We start from the raw sequence: 20,505 nt of genomic DNA on the forward strand, positions 1-20,505 counted from the left end.
CTTAGAGAGAGGGTGTTAGGGTTGCTTCTGCTTGCACCCGGATGGGTTAGGGGATGATGCAGAAGAGGAATGCTTTCCGGAGAGTGGGGTAACACTGCTGCCAGCTTTGCTCTTCTGGAAGTTTCTGTGTTGCCCTTTAATAATCTGAATGAGCCACAGCCAAACATCTAAAGGCCTTATCGTTCATTCCTGACCTTTCCCTGTATTTAGCCTTGTTTCAGGAAAGTCCATGACAGACTGTGAGCCAACACCATGTTGGACCTTAAGGTGTCTTAGCCAAACCAGGCAGGTGGAGAATACACTAAAACAATTAAGTAGATGTAGAACCATCCACAGCCATCCTGCCTTGAGTGACAGGAAAACTTAGTCATCAGGAGAAAGGAACTTTGGACTTTGAGCCAATTTCAAGAGTCCTGGATTCAAATACTGGATTGGCCTCTTCCTCACTGTGTGATCTTGGACAAGTCACTGAACTCTCTAGGATTCATCTCTAAAAGGGGCATAGTAATAGAGCCCACATCACAGAGCACCTAACATGCAGCCCTACCACACAGATACTGCCTGCCTCATCACCACCACTATCATCATTATCATCATCATCACCGCCATCACCATCACCTCCACCACCATCATCACCATCATCATCATCATCATCACCACCACCATCACCATCATTCTCACCATCATCACCACCTCCACCACCATCATCAAGATCGTCAGCATCACCATCACCACCATTATTATCCACCACCATCATGACCACCAACATCACCATCATCACCACTATCACTACTACTAGTGGCAAATTGGGACAAGCAACTTTGAGTTTTTACTCCTCATGATGTGCATCTGTTCCTGGAACCAGAGGGAAGAAATGTGATGTTTAGAAGGTTAGAGTTCTCAGTCTGAGGTAGACTGTAACCTACAAGAAGACAGTGCACCAAGGATGGGCCAGGCAGGAGGGAATGGACGTGTGCTTTCAAACCATGTTATAGATGCCACCTACTTAAATAAAAAAAATAAAACAAAACAAATAAAATAAAATAAATTAAAAAATAAAAAAATTAAAAATTAAAATTAAATAAAATAAATTGAAAAAATAATAAAATAAAATAAATAAAATAAAATAATAAATAAAATTAAAATTTTAAAAAAATTTAAAAAATAAAAAATAAAATAAAATAAATAAAAAATAGAAGCCACCTACTTTTCCCACTATGACTTCTGGGTCTGAGATCAACACTCCACACCTCATGACTGGCTCCCTCTCCTTTCTCCCCTGCTTCCCCCAGTGTCTACCGAGAGTGAGTCCTGGGAAGCAACTCCAATCATTATGAGGAAGAGTGCTGAGCATTTGCACCTCACCAAGCAGCCACCCTTAAATGAAAGCACTCAAGTTGGACCAGCAGGCTGTTTATTTTCTTTATTTTTTCACAAGCTTTGAATTCAGAAATAAGAGCCACAATAAGTCAGTTGTTAAGTAAAAATGGGGGTGATTACAAAGGAAAACTTTGTACAAAACTTTAAAAATCTGACTGCCCCGTCAACCACCTCGAAGGGACCAGGAGTGGGGCAACAGGGAGCAGCTGTCGCCCCACTGTTGTCAGCCCTGATGGGGGTGGGGAGACCCCTTTCTGAGTGTGAACCTGGCTAGGCCCGAAGTCGGAGCTGGCTGGAAGGACACACAGACCAGAAGACGTCATGGCAAGTCACAAGTGCCACAGAGACCAGGGTTTCTGACACAGGACGTGGATGATGCTTCTCTGCAAGCACTGGAAGGCTCCCCTGCCTCTCTGAGAATTCACAGAAGGTTCTCTCAATGGGAGTGGGGTGGGGAGGGGTGGGGCAGGCTGCCTTCTAAGCATGGACTTGGGGTGGGGGCAATGAGTAAACATCTTCGCATTGAGTTTTGGAGTTGCCCCTGAGGGCTTGAGGTCTCGGCATTGTGTCTACATTGGTCCTCGGCGATGTTCCGTCAGATGCACTCACAGACTTGCATACATAATTCAGTAACATGCATCAACTATCCTAGAACAGCTACAAGGGTGCAAAGGAACCACCCCGAGAATCATGGAGCCTGTGGAGTCAGAAGTGGAGGGGACAGTACAAGACGATGCTAGAACCTGTGTTCACTAAGGAGGGAAATGGAGACCCCATGCTCTGAGGTGGAGTCGGCATGAACACACAACTGTGGGGCAAGGAGTTTCCAAGCAAACACACCACACTAGTACCACTTCTTCCTAAACAAAAGAGGAAAGAACATCATTCAATTTTCCCCCCATCAGTACCAAATTAAACTGTGGGTTTCCCAAACCCTGACAGGGAAAGGAATGGACATTATTCCTAGCTCATCCATCCACTCGTCGCCTTCAGCCGAGGCTGGTGATGTTGGAGCGGCCGCCGGGGGGTGCCACGATGCGGTGGCCAGTGCGTCTGGGATTGTTGTCATCTATCTGGGCACCTGAAAGAGACGGAGCCCTTCACTTCTGACAGGTTCCACCTGCTGCCCCAGAGGGCAGGGATGCCGAGCCCTTGTCCGGACACGCCCTCCAGCCTCTCCACCCAGGCTCACCTCTGGGACGGCTCCCCAGCATCCATGGGTTCACTGCTCTCAGGCCCTGGGGTCACCCTCTTGCAGCCCTGACTACCCTGCACTATTTCTTGCCTGGCTCCATGTTCTTGAGACCGGTGAACAGAGTGCCTACTGTGTGCAGGCAGAGTTGATGCTTTAACATACATGGTTGAGTTTAGGGTATACAGCAGTACTATGAAGGGGGTGCTTTTACCCCAAATTTACAGACAAGGAATCGGATACTCAGGTCATGCACCCTGGGGGACAGAGCTGGAGGGTGGGCGGACTAGGATTCCAGCCCCAACTGGTTTGTCTCCCTAGCCCCTGCTTCTCCAGGAGTCAAAACAACACACAGCAGAGCCTGATGCTCCAAAGGTGTTTATGTACGGTATGCATGGGAGTGCACGTATGTGTGCGTGTGCATGTGTGTGTGTGTGTGCGTATGAACTACTCAGAGCTCAGAACTACCCACCTGGTTTGCAATGGCCAGATCTGCGTGAAGGAGAGACATCACTTTTTTTTTGTTTTAAATCTGCAAAGCCAACCATTTGTTCCAATCTTACACATTCTTTTGCAGTTAGATTTAAAGCTCCAGCACCAAGCCCAGGGCCTGGTGCTCAATAAAATATGTCTTCAGTGAATAACTAGTGACTGATGGACAAAGGTAAAAAGGAGAGCTAGCGTGAGAGGGCTCCGGGGTCCAGTCCTGAGATAGGTTCCAGTACAAGTCATGTCTGGAATCCGGGTGATCTGGAATCAGACCCACCCTTCCCGTGGCCTTCACTTCCTTTTCTGTAAAGTGAGAGCAGCGTAGGTGGAGTACCTTCCATCTCTGCCACTGTCTGATCCCTGAAAGCCACTATGGACGTGGCGTGGTGTGCTGATTTTCTCATGGTCCCCTTGGAAGATATCAGGTCTTTCTGGTAAACCAGGAACTTCCTTAAGTTCCAGAACCAGAAGTCAGGCCTAGTGCTTAATGCCCATTTCTCTCATAATCCTCCCCATCTTGCTGGTTACAGGTCAGCTACTTCGCAAACACCTGTCGGGCAAAAGGACACTAGTGCAGTAAATCACGCTGCACCTCTATAAAGGGACATCATGCGGATATTTAAAAGGCATCTGTGAAATCATTCCTGATGTCAGAAAGCCTATGGTGCTGGTAGCGAAGTCACCTGTTAACTTGCCTAGAAGCTGGCAGGGGAGGTGCGGAGGGTCTGGGAGAGACGGAGCACCAACCAGGGCACTGGGTGGCAGTGGTGGGACCCTTCCAGCAGACTTTCTATTCAGTGTTTCTGTAGTCCTACGAGAGAGGGGGCTTGCCCTCTGTATTTACTAGCAATGGTGAATCGCACGACTTGAGAAGAGAGGCCTAGTCTGCAAACTCCATGCAACCCCACCCAGGGGCCTTGTCCTGGGACTGTGTCCAGTCCCTGTTCTGTCGACTGAGCATCAGATGAGATACTTGAGTTGTGTTGTGGATCCATTTGTGGAAAAATTACTAGTTATCTTTAAAGACTGGAATCACACTCAGTGTGTGAGAAAGTCTTGCATGTAGGCTCATGGAAAGTAAAATGAGCTGCATTGGGGACCCATGCCCCACCACAGCTTATGTCCCCCCACTGCATAATCGCTGAGACAGACACTCATCCGATATATGCTCCCACAATTTAAATGGATATTCATCTCTCTCTGCCCCTCCACTCTCTTTTGCCAAACATACCAGCTTTTGTTTAAATGGCTCTCACTCCTGTTAGATCAGAGTCTGCAAACCATGGACGATTGACAAAGCTTGGCCATCACCTGTTTTTGTATAGTCCATGAGCTAAGAATAGTTTTTTACGTTTTTTAAAAATATTTTTCAATGCTGCTTTTGAAATGGCTACTTAATACCCTAAATTTTGCCTCTTGGCTGACAAAACCTAGACTATTTATGATCAGGTCCTTTAAGACATTTGCTGACCCCGGAGCAAAAGTGGGGGCGGCCCAGCTGTGTCTCATTCATCACCGTACTCCTAGTTCCTAGCCCAGGGTATATAAACATGCCTCGAATACTCTGGGGGACAGAATTCCAGTTCAGCCTCCCCGGCGTGTGCGTGTCTGCCCTCCTGTGACGAGCTGATGAAACTGCAGCGTCCCTGGGGCCGAGGGACCACGGGCAGCTTCACAGGGAAGGTGTGCTTAAGGATGAGCCAATTTTTGTGCAGACTTCATAGCCAGGGTCAGGTATCTCTGTGTAGCCCCTGTGGGCTCCCTCTGTTTCCTGACCTCCCCCGCCCGCTCTGCCGCACCGGGAGGAGAGGTGATGGGGCTCCCCACCCACCCCTTGCTTTCTCAGCTAGTGCCTGCGGGGTCCGCTGGGAAGCGCCGTGGGCGTGGGGAGCCTCTTACCTGATAAACTGAAGTTGGACTGGTGGAGGTTTCTGATGGGCGGGGGCTGGTGTTTGGAAGGCGAGGACTTGGCAGAGGGAGCAGGAGTTGCATATTTGGGTGTGGCTGGCACCTCGTACACAGGACCGTCGTACATGCCCCTGGGAACACCTTGCAACCCTGAAACCTACAGAGGGAGGGGAGGGGGACCGATGGGCAAGATGCACCTGTGCCTTCCCATTCAGGCAGGCTGGAGCCCTGCAGCCAGTGACCCGAGGTCAGCTCAGGGACACACGGGTGCATTCACCCAGACACATGCATACATATGTGTGCACACATACCCCTCATGCATGCACCCATTTACTACACTCACACATGCACACACACACCCAACATGTGTGCACCCACTTCCTCCACATACACACACACACGTCTATACATGTGTGCACACATGCCCTGCATGCACGCACCCTTACTCCATATACACACATGTACAAACATATGTGTACACATGTGCACACCCTGCATGCACCCACTTACTCCACATACACACACGTACATAGACACATGCATACACATGTGCACACACCCTGCGTGCATGCACCCACTTACTCCACATACATGTACAGACACACATGCATTCACATGCGTATGCATACCACATACATGCACTCACTCCACGTAATGCATGCACACATGTGCATACACATGTGCACACACACCCTGTATGCATGTGTACACTTGCTCCACATATACATCTGTACACACGTAATTCACACATATCCCCCATGTATATAACCCAACACACATATAAAGACATGCACATACATGCATATACGCACACACACTCAGAGCTTCATACAGGTGGACCCTAAACCCATTTTCAAGAGGAGAACACTTTCCCTGACATGCCCCACTATCCCCCTCAAGAACCACTGAATTGTCTATGGTCTTGCAGAAGGTGAGCCCAAGACAAGGATCTGGAGACAGCTAGTTTATTTGGGAGGTGATTCCAGAAAGGAGGAGGGGGAGAAGAAGGAAGAAAATTGGGCACATGGTGGGGTGACGGGGCCACCTCTGAGGGCGGCCAGCTCAGGGGAACTTGGAAATGCACACCTGCATTGACCCTCTGGGGGACAGGGCATGGACCAGGGTCTCTATCCCACGGGTTGAGCATTGCCACAGGGGAGCCCTCCATCCCAGACTACTGTGTCTGGCCACCTTTCTGGTCTATTTTTCATAATACCTGCTTACTGCACCTCTGGGGCTTCCCTCAGTGCCGGCTGGTTCAAAGCTTGCCTCCCCACCTCCCCACACCCTTCAGGGACCTACTCCAAGCTCAGCTCAACTCAGCTAGGTCTGGGGCATATCCTGTCCCTCACATGGTGTGGCTCCTATCCTCTGCCCCCGGGCATGTGGGGAAGGAGAGCCCTGGGTGGGGACCCGGCCTTCTGGCTACTGCAGGTGACGGCCTCACACAGGTACCAGGTACCTGCTCTCACAGACATGGCTGCTAACTACAGGCCTCAGGTCCAAACCCATGTAAAGGAAATGAAGCTGGCCAACATGTGTTTGCGCCCCTTAGCAGGTGTCCAGCTGGGAGTTTACACAAGTCTCCTGTCTCTAGCAGCCGCTGTGGTCTCTCGGCCCCCTCGGCTTTCCACGGCCATCTCTCAGATCTGACTTGCTTATTCTTTGTGTCTGTCCTTTCCCCATCTGACGTGCAACGTCTGAACAATTTGGAATGTCTGACCCGGGGTGCTACACCTTATAGGACATGGAAAGACATTAAGCATTATAATGTGAGCCTGAGAGAGTCTGGGGGTGCCAGGAGGTTTCTGGGCTTTTCCATCAAAATTGGTGGTGGTGGCGGCGGCATTTAAGAAGCACAGGAAGAGTGGGACCATACACAGCAGGTGGGCACATGTACATGTGTACACACACATCCATACACACACATGTGCACGTACACGCAGGCATATACACACACTATGCATAACATGTACACATACATCTATGCATGCACACATGTGCACACATGCAGGCATATACACAGCTATACACTGCATGCACACACATATGCACATACATCTATGTACACACATGCGCACACACATGGCAAATACAACACCGACACACTGCATGCACACACATGTACACATGCATCTATGCACACACCTCTGCATACACATGCAGGCATATACACACATGGCATGCATACATATGTACACATACATCTACACACACATGTGCACATGCACACAGGCATGTACACACACCTACACAGTGTGCACACATGTACACATACATCTGTGTGTGCACACAAAGGCATATGCACACATGACATGCACACATCTATGTACACACACACATGTAGGCATGCACACATACATCTATGCACACACACATGTACACACTCATGGACACACACATGCAGGCATATACACACACCTACAGACACGGCATGCAGACACATACACATACACCTATGCACACACACACACACACATACACACACTTGCTGGCCTTTCCAGCAAACATCAGCCATTTAGTGTGGGAAGCAGCTGGTCATGGTGACAGGAGGGACCCAATGAGGGAAGACGATGGGCCCAGAGGTGGGAGTTTATCTAAAGCGTGAGCAAGCTCCCTCTGAGCTGGGCTGGAGAAGGGCTGGCGCCTGCTAGACGCCTGCCTGGGCCTCCCACGTCCCTGCCAAGACTCTTCAGGGAAAGAGATGCAGAACGGAAGGGTAGGGAGGGCAGGGAGAGAAGACGGAAGGTTTGAAGGGCATGAGATGCAGTTTTGCCATCCCTCTGGTGTGCTGGGGGTTGTTTGTTTTTACCAGAAGGACAAAGCCTAATAGGTTCTGGCTTTCCCAGCTGTGTGATGCTGGCCAGTCCACTGCTCCAAGCACTGCAGGCACTTCTTCCTGATCCGCAGGAAGGTCCTGACACTCAAAGATCAGGAGGTGAGGCCCCTGAGATGATGTGGGATGTGCACCCCAGAGCAGCTCAGTCAGTGTTACCCCCACCACCCTCCCATCCCTCAAGTGCACACCCCTTTACAGCCTGCAAAATCCTGGCACCTGCACTCCAGCACCGAGACACGGGCAGGGCAGTGTCACGGCTCACCCGACACAAGAGGAAAGGGATGCTGACGTGGCCGTGACTCGTGAACTCTGCACACACCGGACGCTGGACCCGCTCACCTTGCTCCTGATCCTGACACGCTGGTAGAGATACTCGGGGAAAGGCTTCCGGGGGATGAAACGGCCCATGCCCTTGTTGACATTAATGTTGCCGTCCTCAAAGACGATCTTGCCCTGGCTGATGACCACCAGCGGGGAGCCGTGGCACTCCATGCCCTCGAAGATGTTGTACTCCACCGCCTGCACGGCAAGAAGCACAGCTGTGCCCTTGCCGCTTTCTGCATGGGCCCTGAGGCTCCCCCACGGCTTCCTGGGGCACTTGCAGCACTTGCCCCTTGCAAACCTCTCCTTTGGGGCAATGCAATAGTCCGTTCTCCGTGTCTTCATTAGCATAACTGACCCTCGCCCTTGGGCATTAGGCTAAGGGTGGTTTCATAGACCCAATTAATGTCTGAGGCATCACAAACATGAACAGGTGCCCCCTGTTGTCTGGCAATGTGGCTGCTCTGACTACAATGGGCATTTTTGTGTCTTAAAAAAAACTATCTTCTTGGGCAGTCCAGATGGCTCAGCGGTTTAGCACCGCCTTCAGCCCAGGGCGTGATCCTGGAGACCTGGGATTGGGTCCCACATCGGGCTCCCTGCATGGAGCCTGCTTCTCCCTCTGCCTGTGTCTCTGCCTCTCTCTCTCTCTCCCTGTGTGTGTGTGATGTGTCTCATGAATGAATAAATAAAATCTTAAAAAAATATATCTTCTTTAGGGTAGTTTTCTATAATTAAGTTACTGGGTCATGAGCTTTTTCAGGGTACTTGTTGCATATTGCCAAGTGACTTCCCAAAGGCATCAGACCAACTGAAATTATGTCGGCAATGGGGCAGAGCGATACCTCATTGATTTCATGTTCCATGGATTCCCTTCCAGCTCTGAGTGTGGTCACTTTTATCCTTCCTCCCTCCCTTCCTTCCTTCCTTCCTTCCTTCCTTCCTTCCTTCCTCCCTCCCTCCCTTCTCTCACTCCTTCCCACCCTCCCTTCCTCTCTCCCTTCTTTCCCACCTCCCTTACTCTCTTTTTGCTAATTTGAATGACAAAACACGTTCTTAAAAAAACACATTCCCTTCATAATCCCTAAAGGGAATGTAACTACCACTAGCCAGCTGTTTCTTATTTAAAAAGTAGGTCATCTACACGATAGAAGAAAAATAAAAAAGCACAAACGATTTTTGATTTTAAAAAGTAGGTCTCTCTTCTACCTTAGACTGAAATATCTGCCTTAAAGATATTCTTCTGAGCCCCCAGATATTTTCTGAGCATGAATAACTGTCTCAACATTGCAGGAGCTCTGTACTGATGGCTTTCACCTGAATTTTTTCTCCTGAGCTCAGAGACTGTTCCATATGGGCACAGGTACCTGAATTAAAAATCTTAACACTCTAAACCACGGAGCCATATTACCTCCTATGGCAGTGTAGTATCATTCCCAGAGATTGATAACTGGATTGTTTCCTTGCTTTTGCTAAAACCCATATTGAACTACGCTTCTGTGTGTCCACACTGGCATGTGTTGACATCTTTCTAGATGTAGAGTTTGGCGCTAAAGAGTAAATGGATTTTAACTTTGATAGACTTGTCCTCCCTTGCCTGTGCCCCGTGACCTGACCCCACCTGCATCCCATTAACCACCAGCATCTCAATCGCTGCATGGGTGAGAAATAGCACCATACTCTTGAGATTTGGATTTGGTTAATTATAAGTGAGACTGGTCTGTTTTTAAAGGTATATAAGTTGTTTGTATACTTCTTCTTGTGTAACTGTGTCTTTGTACACTATTTATTAGGCACTTGGTATTTTTCTTACTGGTTTCTTAGACGTTTGATGTTAAGGAATTTATGTTTGTCCTGAGTATCATCTGGCTGTCTGTCCTCTGCCTTGTGATCTCATATAAGATAATAATAATAATTATTATTATGGCATATTATTTTATGCCATACAGAGGGGTTTTTAATTTGTACACGGTGCCCACACAGGCCAATCTTCCCCTTTACACTTTCTTAAGTTTTGTGTCTAGCTTAGAAAGATCTTCTCCCCTTCAAAACTATCATTTCTAAAAACATCCTTTATTCTAGGCCTTTGGTAACTTTCATTTCAACCTTTGATCCATTCTGAGGTAAACAGCACAGCAGAGGTCAGGCCATCGGGGCCAGATGTTGGGACCCACCAGCTGATAACCACCTCTGTCCAGCTAATCTGAATGGTCTCCACATTGTAAACCAAATTCTTACGTGTGGTCAGGCTACTGCCTGGCTATCCCCCTGCCATGCCAACAACAAACTGCCCTAACAGTTGTAGCTCTACAACCAGTTTTTAGAACTGGGATGAGCAGGGCTTACCCCTTAGCTTTCTAGAAATGTTTGACTATCCTCACATTTAGCACCTAGGACCTCTGTTTTCTAGCTAAACAACAATTCCATTGAGTTTTCTGATGGGAAAACTTCAAACTTGTAGATTAAATTAGCAAGAATTGCTATGTTCACTCTACTGAATCATGTTAGCATAAAAGAACTTGTGTTTATATGTCTTTAGTTTTTATTGTTACTAGAAACAAGATATTGATTTCCATTCTATTTTTTCAAAGTGTTTTTGAATTATTTCATAGAAAAGCTATTGATTCTTTACATTGATTTGTAATCAGCCAATGGGTTCTCTTACCACTTCTGATGGGTTTTAGGAGTATCCTTGGGGTTTCAGGAAATAATTAGATCCACACACAGCTGCTAATACTGAGCCACACTCTTGGTTTGTAGCTGCCTCCCAGGATCCAGGCATATGGTGTGCTCTCAATTATAACATTTCCTAATCTAATGCTTCCAGTATCACCCTAAAGTGACCCACTGCGTGGTGACTTACAGCCCAAAGCCCAAATATGGGGTATGTGATGCCCAAAAGGTGGTGAGGAAGCAGGCCCTACCAGTTGAAACTGGCCAACCTCCCAGCTCAGCTTACTCAGTCCTGCATGGCCCGCAACTCCTCATGCTGGCGTGTGCCATGTGGCGCTCCTAAATGGAGAGTTCTTATGTGGCTCAGGCTTATCCCCTACAGATGCTACATTCGATGTCTCACAGCCACATGGAGATTTAAAAACTTTCATTTCTGATATGTAATATGTGAACGATGTAATAATTCAAACAGTACAAAGGACAACAATTAAACAAAACTGCTGCCCCCATCTGGGAGCCCCAGGTCCCTAGTCCCCACCCCAGAAGGCAGTTATTATTCTTCAGTTCTTTTGTATCCTGGAAAAGACAGACTGACACTGACAAATGGAGAACGTGTTAATATCCATGAAGAGATAATCCTGGACCTAATACTTCTCCTCTGAGCCTGTGACTGCATGCATCTAGGGCAGACCCACTGAGAGAGAGAAACTGAGGCAGAGAGAGGGAGAGAGAGAACACATGCAGTTGCACATCAGCAGCTTAGCTGCATCTGCTGGAAGCCAGTCCCTCCAACTGGCAGAGCAATGTGAATGACTGAGTTATGTCAGATATCAGATCACATTCTGGTTAGAAACTTCATAAATCATCTCTAACTAGAGGCTTCTAAGGTGGTTACAAAGCAAAGGTCGCATATCCAAATCAGGAGCATCTTGGACAAGCCAGGACTTACCGACTTGTGACTCTTGGCTGTTATGGTCTTCACCTTATCAGGGTCCCAGATGACCACATCAGCATCTGAGCCCACTGCAATCCGCCCTTTCCTGGGGTACAGGTTAAAGATCTTGGCTGCGTTGGTGCTGGTGATAGCAACAAACTGGTTCTCGTCCATTTTGCCAGTAGCCTAAAGGCAAGATCCACAGATGAGGAGAATGTCCCATAACAGGGCTGGGGGAAGAGCAGACAGGCACGAATCTAGACCTGCCAACAGGAGTCCTTGAGAGAAGTCTGGATTTTTCTCCTCCCCCGCTGCAAATAGGCCATCATGAAAGGGCACAAAGGCCTGGCCCCATCAGAACAGAAGTGCAATTGACCGCTCAGAGGTATATTGACATCTGCTCAATAACCACTGCACCATCTTGTCAGTCTCACTGGGTCCAAGTTTAATAGAAAATAAAAATCTTAGGTTCAAGTCAGGGGCCAGAGTGTGACCTGGGGCTTCCTATTGTGACGCGACAAGCACCCTCTGTATTCAACCCCAAACACACACACGGTTTACAAAGTCATCTTTACAGGAACTGAGATGTGGTCAAAACAAAGCTAAAGAAAATATTTTGCATCCTTAAAGAATAAAGGGGAGCTGTCATGTCTGTGCTGCTTTGTTAAGAGACACGTTTCCTCGCATGCCCTCCTGGTGTGTTCTGCACCTGCATCAAAGCAAGGAAGGGAGGAGCTTTAAGAATCAGCAGTGCAGAGGCACCTGGGTGGCTCAGTTGATTGAGCGTCTGATTCTTGGTTTCAGCTCAGGTCATGATCTCACAGGTGGTGGGACTGGGCCCCACACTGGGCTCCATGCTCAGAGGGAAGTCTGCTTCAAGATTCTCTCCCTCTGCCCCTCTCTCTACTCACTCTTCTCACTCTCTCTCTCTCTCAAATAGATAAATCTTAAAATAAAAGACAACCAGCAATGCACAAAGTGCTAGCTTTTGAGGGGCCAGGCAGGGAGCTTCTAGAATGTTCCTGGGGATAGAAAAACAAGGAACACCTTACCACTGCTTTGTCCCAGACAACAGTCATCCGCTCTTCTATCCCATTGACCCCCTCTGGGATCAGAGTGAAGTTATCCTTGCCCACTGCTTTCTGGGCAGTGCTGTAGGGACAGTGGCCGCTACCTGTGACCTGCAGGTCTCCACTGCAAGGATGAAAACAAGGTGGGGATCAGACTTGAGTTTCAGGTTGAATTTCAGGCACCCAATGTACGCTGTGAAATGAAAACCCCAAGAGATTCTGGGGAAGGGATTTGGGGCACTTCATGGGTATCAGTGAGTGACACTGGAAGGCCCTTTGGGGGCCTGTGTCTTATTGGGAAAAGGCTCTGTCAGTGTGGGCTCTGGGCTCTCTGAATAAGACTCCCCAGGTGGGCCTCCTCTTCCTCACCTGGAAGAGTGGGCATCCACCCAAACAAGGTGCCAAGTGAGGTTCAATGGGGGGTGAGGCCATATCAGGCTTGGCTTTGGGGGATGTTGTGGAGACTTGTGTTCAATGCTAAGAGAAGAGGATCCTGGGAATCTCCAGGCAGAGGAGTGGCTTGGTCTGATTTGGGTTTTAAAATCTGGGTGCTTGTTGGGTATAGACTGTATCACGTTAGGGGCATGGAAGGAAGAGCACAGAAACAGGCCTATTGGAGATGAGCCATGACAGTCATCGCCAAGGGGGCAAAATGTGGTCAGATCCTGGGGCCTTTGGCCTGTTTCCTGCCATCTTCAGATATGGGCAAGACTGTGGGAGCAGCAGCTTTGTGGAGGAGATGGGGAGTCTGTCTGGACTTGGATCTGCCCACCAGACATCAGTTTGCAGACGATGAGTAAGCCTGTGGATAGTCAAGTCAAGGGTTTCTGCACCATTTGGGAGAAAGAAATCTCCATGGTAGGTTCACATCCTCACCCCCGTGGGGCTCCTCCAAGGCTAACACCAGAAGCCTGGACTTATCCCCAATCCAGCGAATTCCTACTAATCCTCTAGCTCCTGGCCTGATGTTGCCTCCCCCAAGTTTCCTGGTTCTGAGCATGTACCTCTGCTTCCAGGGCGGCCTGCACACCTCACCACTTAGCCTTCTCTTACGGCTTAAGTGTTCTTCCCTCATGGTGGCCAATAGAAGGGAAGGGACCAAGGTGGCTGTGCTCCTACTGTGTGCAGGTAGGTACCCAGGAGGTGCTTTGCAAGTAACAGTAGGCATTTACCGAACCCTAGATTCTAGGCCATTTTCTTTCAATGTCACACAATCAGCTCCACAGTAGGTACTATGTTCTCCTCCATTTTGCCAATGAGTAAACCAAAGCAAAAAGCCATTCTGGGTTATGTGACAAATACAGGGTGAATCTGGATTCTCGTTTCTAATCCTGGGTGCTTCCCAATATTCTACACTATACCTAGTATCGCCTAGCCACCCCCTCGGCTCTCACCAGGCCAACAGGGAGGTCAAGTAGTCAGGTGTGGTAGGGTCTGGGCTCAGGGGAGGGGAGGTCACGAAGGCTGCTGCCTTGGCCCAGTTCTTGCTCCAGTAGTGGGTGCCATCAGTCCCCAGGCTGGCAGCGATGGGCTCACCGAACACGAGGGGGCCTGCAGGGGCAAACACACAGTCAAAGGTGATGGTCTTTTGAGGACGGTCTGGGGGCATGAAAGTCAGAGGATCAGAGACAGGAGAACGATGCTCTGAGGAGCAATAGGTTCTCTGCCCTTCTTCCCTGCATCACCACACAGCCCAGTGACCTCCTGCTGCCAGGCACTGGGCACCAGCTGACCCCAGCAACCTCCCGAACTGGTAATGCTTTTGGGATTTGGAAAGGACCATTACGCCCTTTGGCAGATCTGTCAGTCCAGGCACAGGGTGGGATGTGCTGTCTCAGTGTGGAGTCTACCAGAAGCAGATCTTCAAATTCAGGAGTCAAGTTCAAGTGTCTTACTTGGGAGGTGATTCCAGGCAGCACTGGCGGGGGATTGAGGAGGTGACAGAGAAAGACGTCAAGAACAGGTGAGTTATGACCAAGTCACGGCCATGGGCACCTGCAGGTCGGGGTCGGGGCCACTGGGGCCTCGGGGAGACTGCTGACCGCACCTCGGGACCGTGCCACCCACAGGGCGAGGGAGCTGGGTGGTGCATCCACCAACCCACCGCGGGAGGGCTGCCGCCAGAGCATTCACTCTCGGAATCCCAGGCTGCCTTCCGGGGAGCAGGCCAGAACAAAGCCCACAGGCAGAGCCTCAGATCCGCCCGTGGACAGATGCTGCCCGACACAGGCCAGGAGCACTGCCACAGCTGCGCAAGGCCACCTTGCTGTGGCAGCTTTGAGCTCCGGCGATCTGGCTGTCCGGGAGCACGTCCTGCAGCGATGGGCATGTTCTGTACCCGTGCTGCCCAGGACGGCGGCCACTAGCCTTCCGTGCCTCTCGAGATGTGCACTGTGGCCAGCACAACCAAGGAAGGCGTTTAAAATTGTATTTAATTTTACTTAATTCAAATTGAAACAGGGCACCTGGGTGGCTCAGTGGGTTAAGCGTCTGCTTTCAGCTCAGGTCATGATCCCTGGGTCCTGGGATCAAGTCCCCCTCGGGCTCCCTCATGGCAGGGAGTCTGCTTTTCCCTCTCCCTCTGCCCCTCCCAACCCCCTGGCTTGTGTTCTCCCTCTCTCTCTCTCTCTCGTAAATAAATAAACAAATAAATAAATTCTTCTTAAAAATATTTAAATCGAAACAGCCACATGTGACTGGTGTTCACCATATCCCTCCGTGTAGCTGGGACCTGCATGCTCAGCCCCCTGCGTGCTCACGACTACTTCAAGCTTCCTGTCATTGCTCTGAGCCTCCGTTTCCTTATCCTTAAAATGGAGCCAGTCCTAAGCAAGCTGCGTTAAACGAGAGCACTCTCTTTTAATGCCTCTGTTTGTCAGTTTTCCCTTAAAAACACCAGAACAAGGGTCAAAGCTGCTCTGTCCAACACGGTCACCAGGAGCCACATGTGGCTGTCAGGCACCGGACGCTGGGGTTGGTCTGAATTGAGAGGTGCTCTAACAGTGGCAGACACACTGGATTTCAAAGACAGCACACAGAAAATAACACAAAATATCTGATATTTATATATAATTACATGTTGAAATAACAGTTTGTATATATATTACGTTAAAATATAGTATTTAAGATATTTTTTAAAATACAGTTAGTAATACTTTGCATATAGGGCTCCCGGGAGAAATAAGAAGCATGACGTATGCAGTGGATGCTCAATTATGGTTGTTGTGTTGTTGCTGACTTCTGTCTGGCCCTCTGCACTGACCCATAACTCCCTGGTCAGCCTCCCATGACACAGAGAGGGAACAGTCCGGCCTCGTCCAGGTGGTGAACGTCCTTGGCGAATGTCCACCAGATTAAGGACTCCAGCCACTGTCTTTGTATAACATGCTCTACCCCTCTTCTGTCTGTCATTCTCTCTCTCTCCCCTTGAGTTTGGGAAGGAAGCTGCTCTGGGGACCTTCTTCATTCTTGGTCTGGTGACTGTTTGGGGACTGTGCACCTGTCGAGAAGTCCTGAGGCCTGCACTCGGGCCCCTGCTCTGAGCCTCCTGCAGATAGAACACACCCACTGAGGCTTTCACAACAGTCCTCAGCACAGCAGGCAGCCTGGTACTGGGGCCCCACTAGGGAGGAGAGGGTACCAAGGTAGGACATGAATGGCCAACCTGGAGCTGAGAAGGGTATCAGCCAACACTCACGGAGCCCTGGGGTTTCCCCAAGGACTTTACAGCTATGAGCCCATGAGGTCCATTCAGAGACAAAGCAGCAGACGCTCAAGTGGTTAAGTATTGCATCCATCTTTGAGCTGGGTGGCTGGCTTCCTGGCCCACACTCACCTGATGTCCAGCACGGGGCTGTGCCCAGACCCTCTGGCTCTCAAAAACCTTCTTCCTTCCCAACCCACAGCCAAGACTGTGCAGACCCCCAGTTGGCCCTGGATGCAGGCACCAACCATGGGGCCCTAGACAAGGGACCCAGGATGAAATAAGTACCCAGAGGGGACCAGAAAAAGGGTGGGAAGGATCCCAGAGCTGACACAGCCTGGCCCCATCACTGACTTGAAGTGACACCCAGAACAGAACTGGAACAATGCAGAGCTCTTTAAAATACATGGTCTCAGGGGTATGTGGGTGGCTTAGTTGGTTGAGCATCCAACTCTTGATTTCGGCTCAGGTCATATCTGGGTCTTTAGATCAAGCCCTGCATCAGGCTCCATGCTGGATGTGGAGCCTGCTTAAGATTCTGTCTCAGTAAATTAATTAAAATAAAATAAAAAGAAATAAAATAAATAATAAAATAAGATACATGGTCTCATCTGGTCCCACAAGGTGGGATAATTCACCTATGGAGCTCAGAATGCTGGTGTCCGGCAGGGTGTCTCTGCCCTGGGCAGGGACCCCACCAGTGAACTTGACCCTGCTGGACAATGGACAATTCCCTTCCTTATGGCCCAGCTGCCCCAGAGGAAGCCCAGGCGCTGGGCTGCCTACCTTTCTTCCTGGCCAGGGTGATGATGTCCGCTGCGCTCTTGCTCATCACCTTCGTGATGTACACCGGGCAGTTGATCCGGCCAGCAATGGTGATGGCCCGAAACACGGCCTCAGCCTCTAGCTGGGGACACGGCAATACACGGGTCACAGGAGGGAGGAGCAGAGGCAGTACCACCCCCCGAGGTCCCCAGGGCTCTCCCTAAACCAAGGTCCTTCAGTTTTCCTTAATTAAGTATGGCCAGAGGCAAATCTATTGCATCAAAGGAGAAAAATATTAATTTCTAAAAAGAAAAGAAAAACTAAGTCAAAACGTATCTGGTTAGAGGGCTGGAAGGCAGTTATATTATGCTTGCTTGGGAGTATGCTGCATGTTCTGTTAGAAGGGGACAGGCCAGGCAGGATAAAGCATCAAACGGCCCATAAAATCGCCCATTACTTATAAACGCCTGAGGTAAGTGAACGCATGTGTCCAACATACGTTCCTTCGTGCATTCAACAGCCACGAGAAACCGCTTGCTGTTTGGCTTGGTCTCTGCTCCCTCTAGACCTGTGCTTTTCAAACAAAAGGAGCAGATACATGTTTTGTATTGCTTTGTTTTTAATTTCCAGTCTGGTGATGGTCCCACTGTTGGGGACTGGCACTGAATCTGAGTGCAGCCAAGGGGGTCCCCACCCCTCTCTCCCAGGTGGACATACTGGACACACACCTGGAGACAGGGCAATGTCCACATGCTAGAAGGGTTTGTAAACGCTGTCTCAGGTCTGTCCTGATCTCACAAGGGACCAGGAACACCCCTCAGGGGTCGTGGAGCTCCCATGCAGAGCAATGCACCAGATCAGGGTAAAGAGTCTATCAACTCATGTGTTGTGTCCTCAGCATCCAGCACAAGGCCAGACCCACAGAAGACACACAGACACACACAGGCACACTCTCTGCCCATCACTCCCAGGGATATTCATCCATGCTCTGGTCTTAGAACACAGTGGGCAACTTGCAGGGGAAGTTGTTTTGTCAGTTCTAAGTCTTGACCATACAGCTTCATTTTCCCATCACCAAATATACAAGGTCCTTGGTGAGGATCCTTCTATCCAGTTATGACACTGAACTGTTTGTGGGGCCTTGAGGTGAAGCTCCTGGGCCCTGGGATAAGCCTTTCCCTGGCTTCTCTGATTGATCCCCAGGCCCCAGGGCTCCCAAGTCAAGAGGGCAGACCCCAGGAAAGGCCATGTGTGCTGGGATGTTCATGTCAGGGGAATGGGGATGGAGACGAGGGCTCTGGCCCGGCTGTTCCAGCTGGAACAGCATCTGGGGGGCCTTCAGAGAGGTCAGTCACACCCCAGGGGAGGCTCTGTTACCTCCTCAGGTCTGCTCAGAGCATGGCCCTCAGGACCCGTGATGCCCATCTCCAAGATCCGCTTCTGTTCCTGTAAGACAAGAGCGCTGAGTCAGAGACTGTAGAATGTCAGCCGGGAGAGGCCAGTCTTCCAGCCCCCTGGTTAGGCAGATGGGCAGCTGAGTCCCAGGAGGGTGAGTGGTCTGCAGGAGTCCAACTTGGGCTGTGGGGTGATCCAGCGCTTCTCGACTCCTCCACTACACCTGCCCCATTCCGCCCTTGCAACTCTGGATATCTACACCTACACCTGCTCTCTATTCGGTGCCCCAACACCAGTGACAGGTGGGGGCGGAAAGAGATGAGCTCTAAAGACCACCTACTGCCTTGCCAGTCTCTGAATCTGCTGCAGGCCTCTCCTGGGGTAAGAAAGGTAGTGTTTGGGTATTGTAAGAATGTTGAAATCAAAATTCCTAAACTGGAGTCCAGCCACAGAACTGGCCATCTCTGGGACTTTGGGCAGGTTGGTTAAACTCTCTAGCCTCAGCCTCCTCTTCTTCATGCTGGGGACAAGAGTGCCTGCATGTTACAGCTTCTACAATGAGGCAGTGAGGGCGCATGTGTAAGATGCCCGCACAGGACCTGTGTACAGCAGAGCTTGCTAACCGGCAGCGGGCTCTCATTACCCCTCTTCCTGGCGTCTGTCATTCTAGCAGGAAGCCTCTCCCTCAAGCTTGTCATATAGCCTGGAAATTGTTCCCTGTGCTAATGCCCCAGATTCAAACCCACTTGCTTCATGCTTTCCTTGCCAAAGGAATACTATAATTTCTCAAAAAAAAATTTTTATATTGCCCAGATGTCAGCTGTGCTAATTGTCACTGGTGCAGTTTCTGTAGCGTTCTTGGGCACATCTCCAACATGAGCCCCCAGCCCTATCAGCCATGAAAAAAAACCCCACATGATTTCAACTGCACCTCTGGTTATTAAGTTTGAGTGAATTGTAAGAATGTAAACTGGAAGCAACATCAAGGTCTAAGAGCTGGGCTGGATTTCAGCTACAGAAGATGCTGTTTACAGAGCATTTCTGCACACTGTTTACACCATGACTTCACAATATGGAGAGAGATCCCTCTGCAAGATTGTTTAACCGTCTGTTACTATTTCTGTTGGAAACAAGGCAGGAAACAAAGAAGGGAGGAGGGAGGAAGGACACAAGATGCTATCATGGAGAAATGCACAGATCACAGAAAAGACTGGAGCCGGGTTTCCAGTTAGAGATGGCGGACTGAGCACATGCGTTCTTTTTGCTCCCTTCTGAAAACTCCACAGGAAAGGTCTGCAAAAGCCACAAGAATGCAGAGAAGACAGTAAGAACAAAATTTTGGAAACTGGAAAGCAGATGAGCAAAAGGTAACAGATTTATTGGAGCTGAGAAAGCTAAATCCTACGTGGGCAGTAAGGAATGCTGAGACTCCTGGCTGGACGTCTCACACGCTGCTCATGGGCGTGTAGGGTTGGTTCATTCTAGAGAATGGTTTAGCAGTTACAACCGAAGTTGAATATACGTGTACCCGCCAGCCAGCAATTCCACTCCTGGGTAGACACACACAATGCCAACACAGGTTTAACAAAAGACTGAACAAGAATGTTCACAAAAGTTTTTTTTTTTTTTAAGATTTTAGTTATTTATTCATGAGAGACAGAGAGAGAGAGAGAAAGAGAGGCAGAGACACAGGCAGAGAGAGAAGCAGGCTCCACGCAAAGAGCCCGATGTTGGACTCGATCCCAGAACCCTAGGATCACGTCCTTCGCCAAAGGCAGATGCTCAATCGCTGAGCCACCTAGGTGTCCCTCACAGAAGCTTTTTACACTAATAGTC

The 20,505-nt window shown here is 49.5% G+C and overlaps 1 protein-coding gene across 2 annotated transcripts in view; it reads right to left on the minus strand.

Moving 5' to 3' along the window:
* Nucleotides 1-1,408: 1,408 nt before the first annotated feature.
* The window catches only part of CRMP1 (collapsin response mediator protein 1), a 72,431-nt gene continuing 53,334 nt past the window's right edge, over nt 1,409-20,505 (minus strand). For both annotated transcript variants that reach the window (XM_041751286.1, XM_041751287.1), the window contains exons 7-14: nt 18,652-18,720; nt 17,296-17,416; nt 14,201-14,357; nt 12,789-12,930; nt 11,752-11,922; nt 8,148-8,327; nt 4,961-5,126; nt 1,409-2,461 (exon numbers count right to left, since the gene is read on the minus strand). In XM_041751286.1, coding sequence (XP_041607220.1) covers nt 2,370-2,461; nt 4,961-5,126; nt 8,148-8,327; nt 11,752-11,922; nt 12,789-12,930; nt 14,201-14,357; nt 17,296-17,416; nt 18,652-18,720 — 1,098 coding nt within the window. In that variant the 3' untranslated portion in view covers nt 1,409-2,369. The remainder of the gene's footprint in view (nt 2,462-4,960; nt 5,127-8,147; nt 8,328-11,751; nt 11,923-12,788; nt 12,931-14,200; nt 14,358-17,295; nt 17,417-18,651; nt 18,721-20,505) is intronic.

This window comes from Vulpes lagopus, chromosome 4 (genome assembly GCF_018345385.1).
Source record: "Vulpes lagopus strain Blue_001 chromosome 4, ASM1834538v1, whole genome shotgun sequence".
Classification (NCBI taxonomy): Eukaryota; Metazoa; Chordata; class Mammalia; order Carnivora; family Canidae; genus Vulpes; species Vulpes lagopus.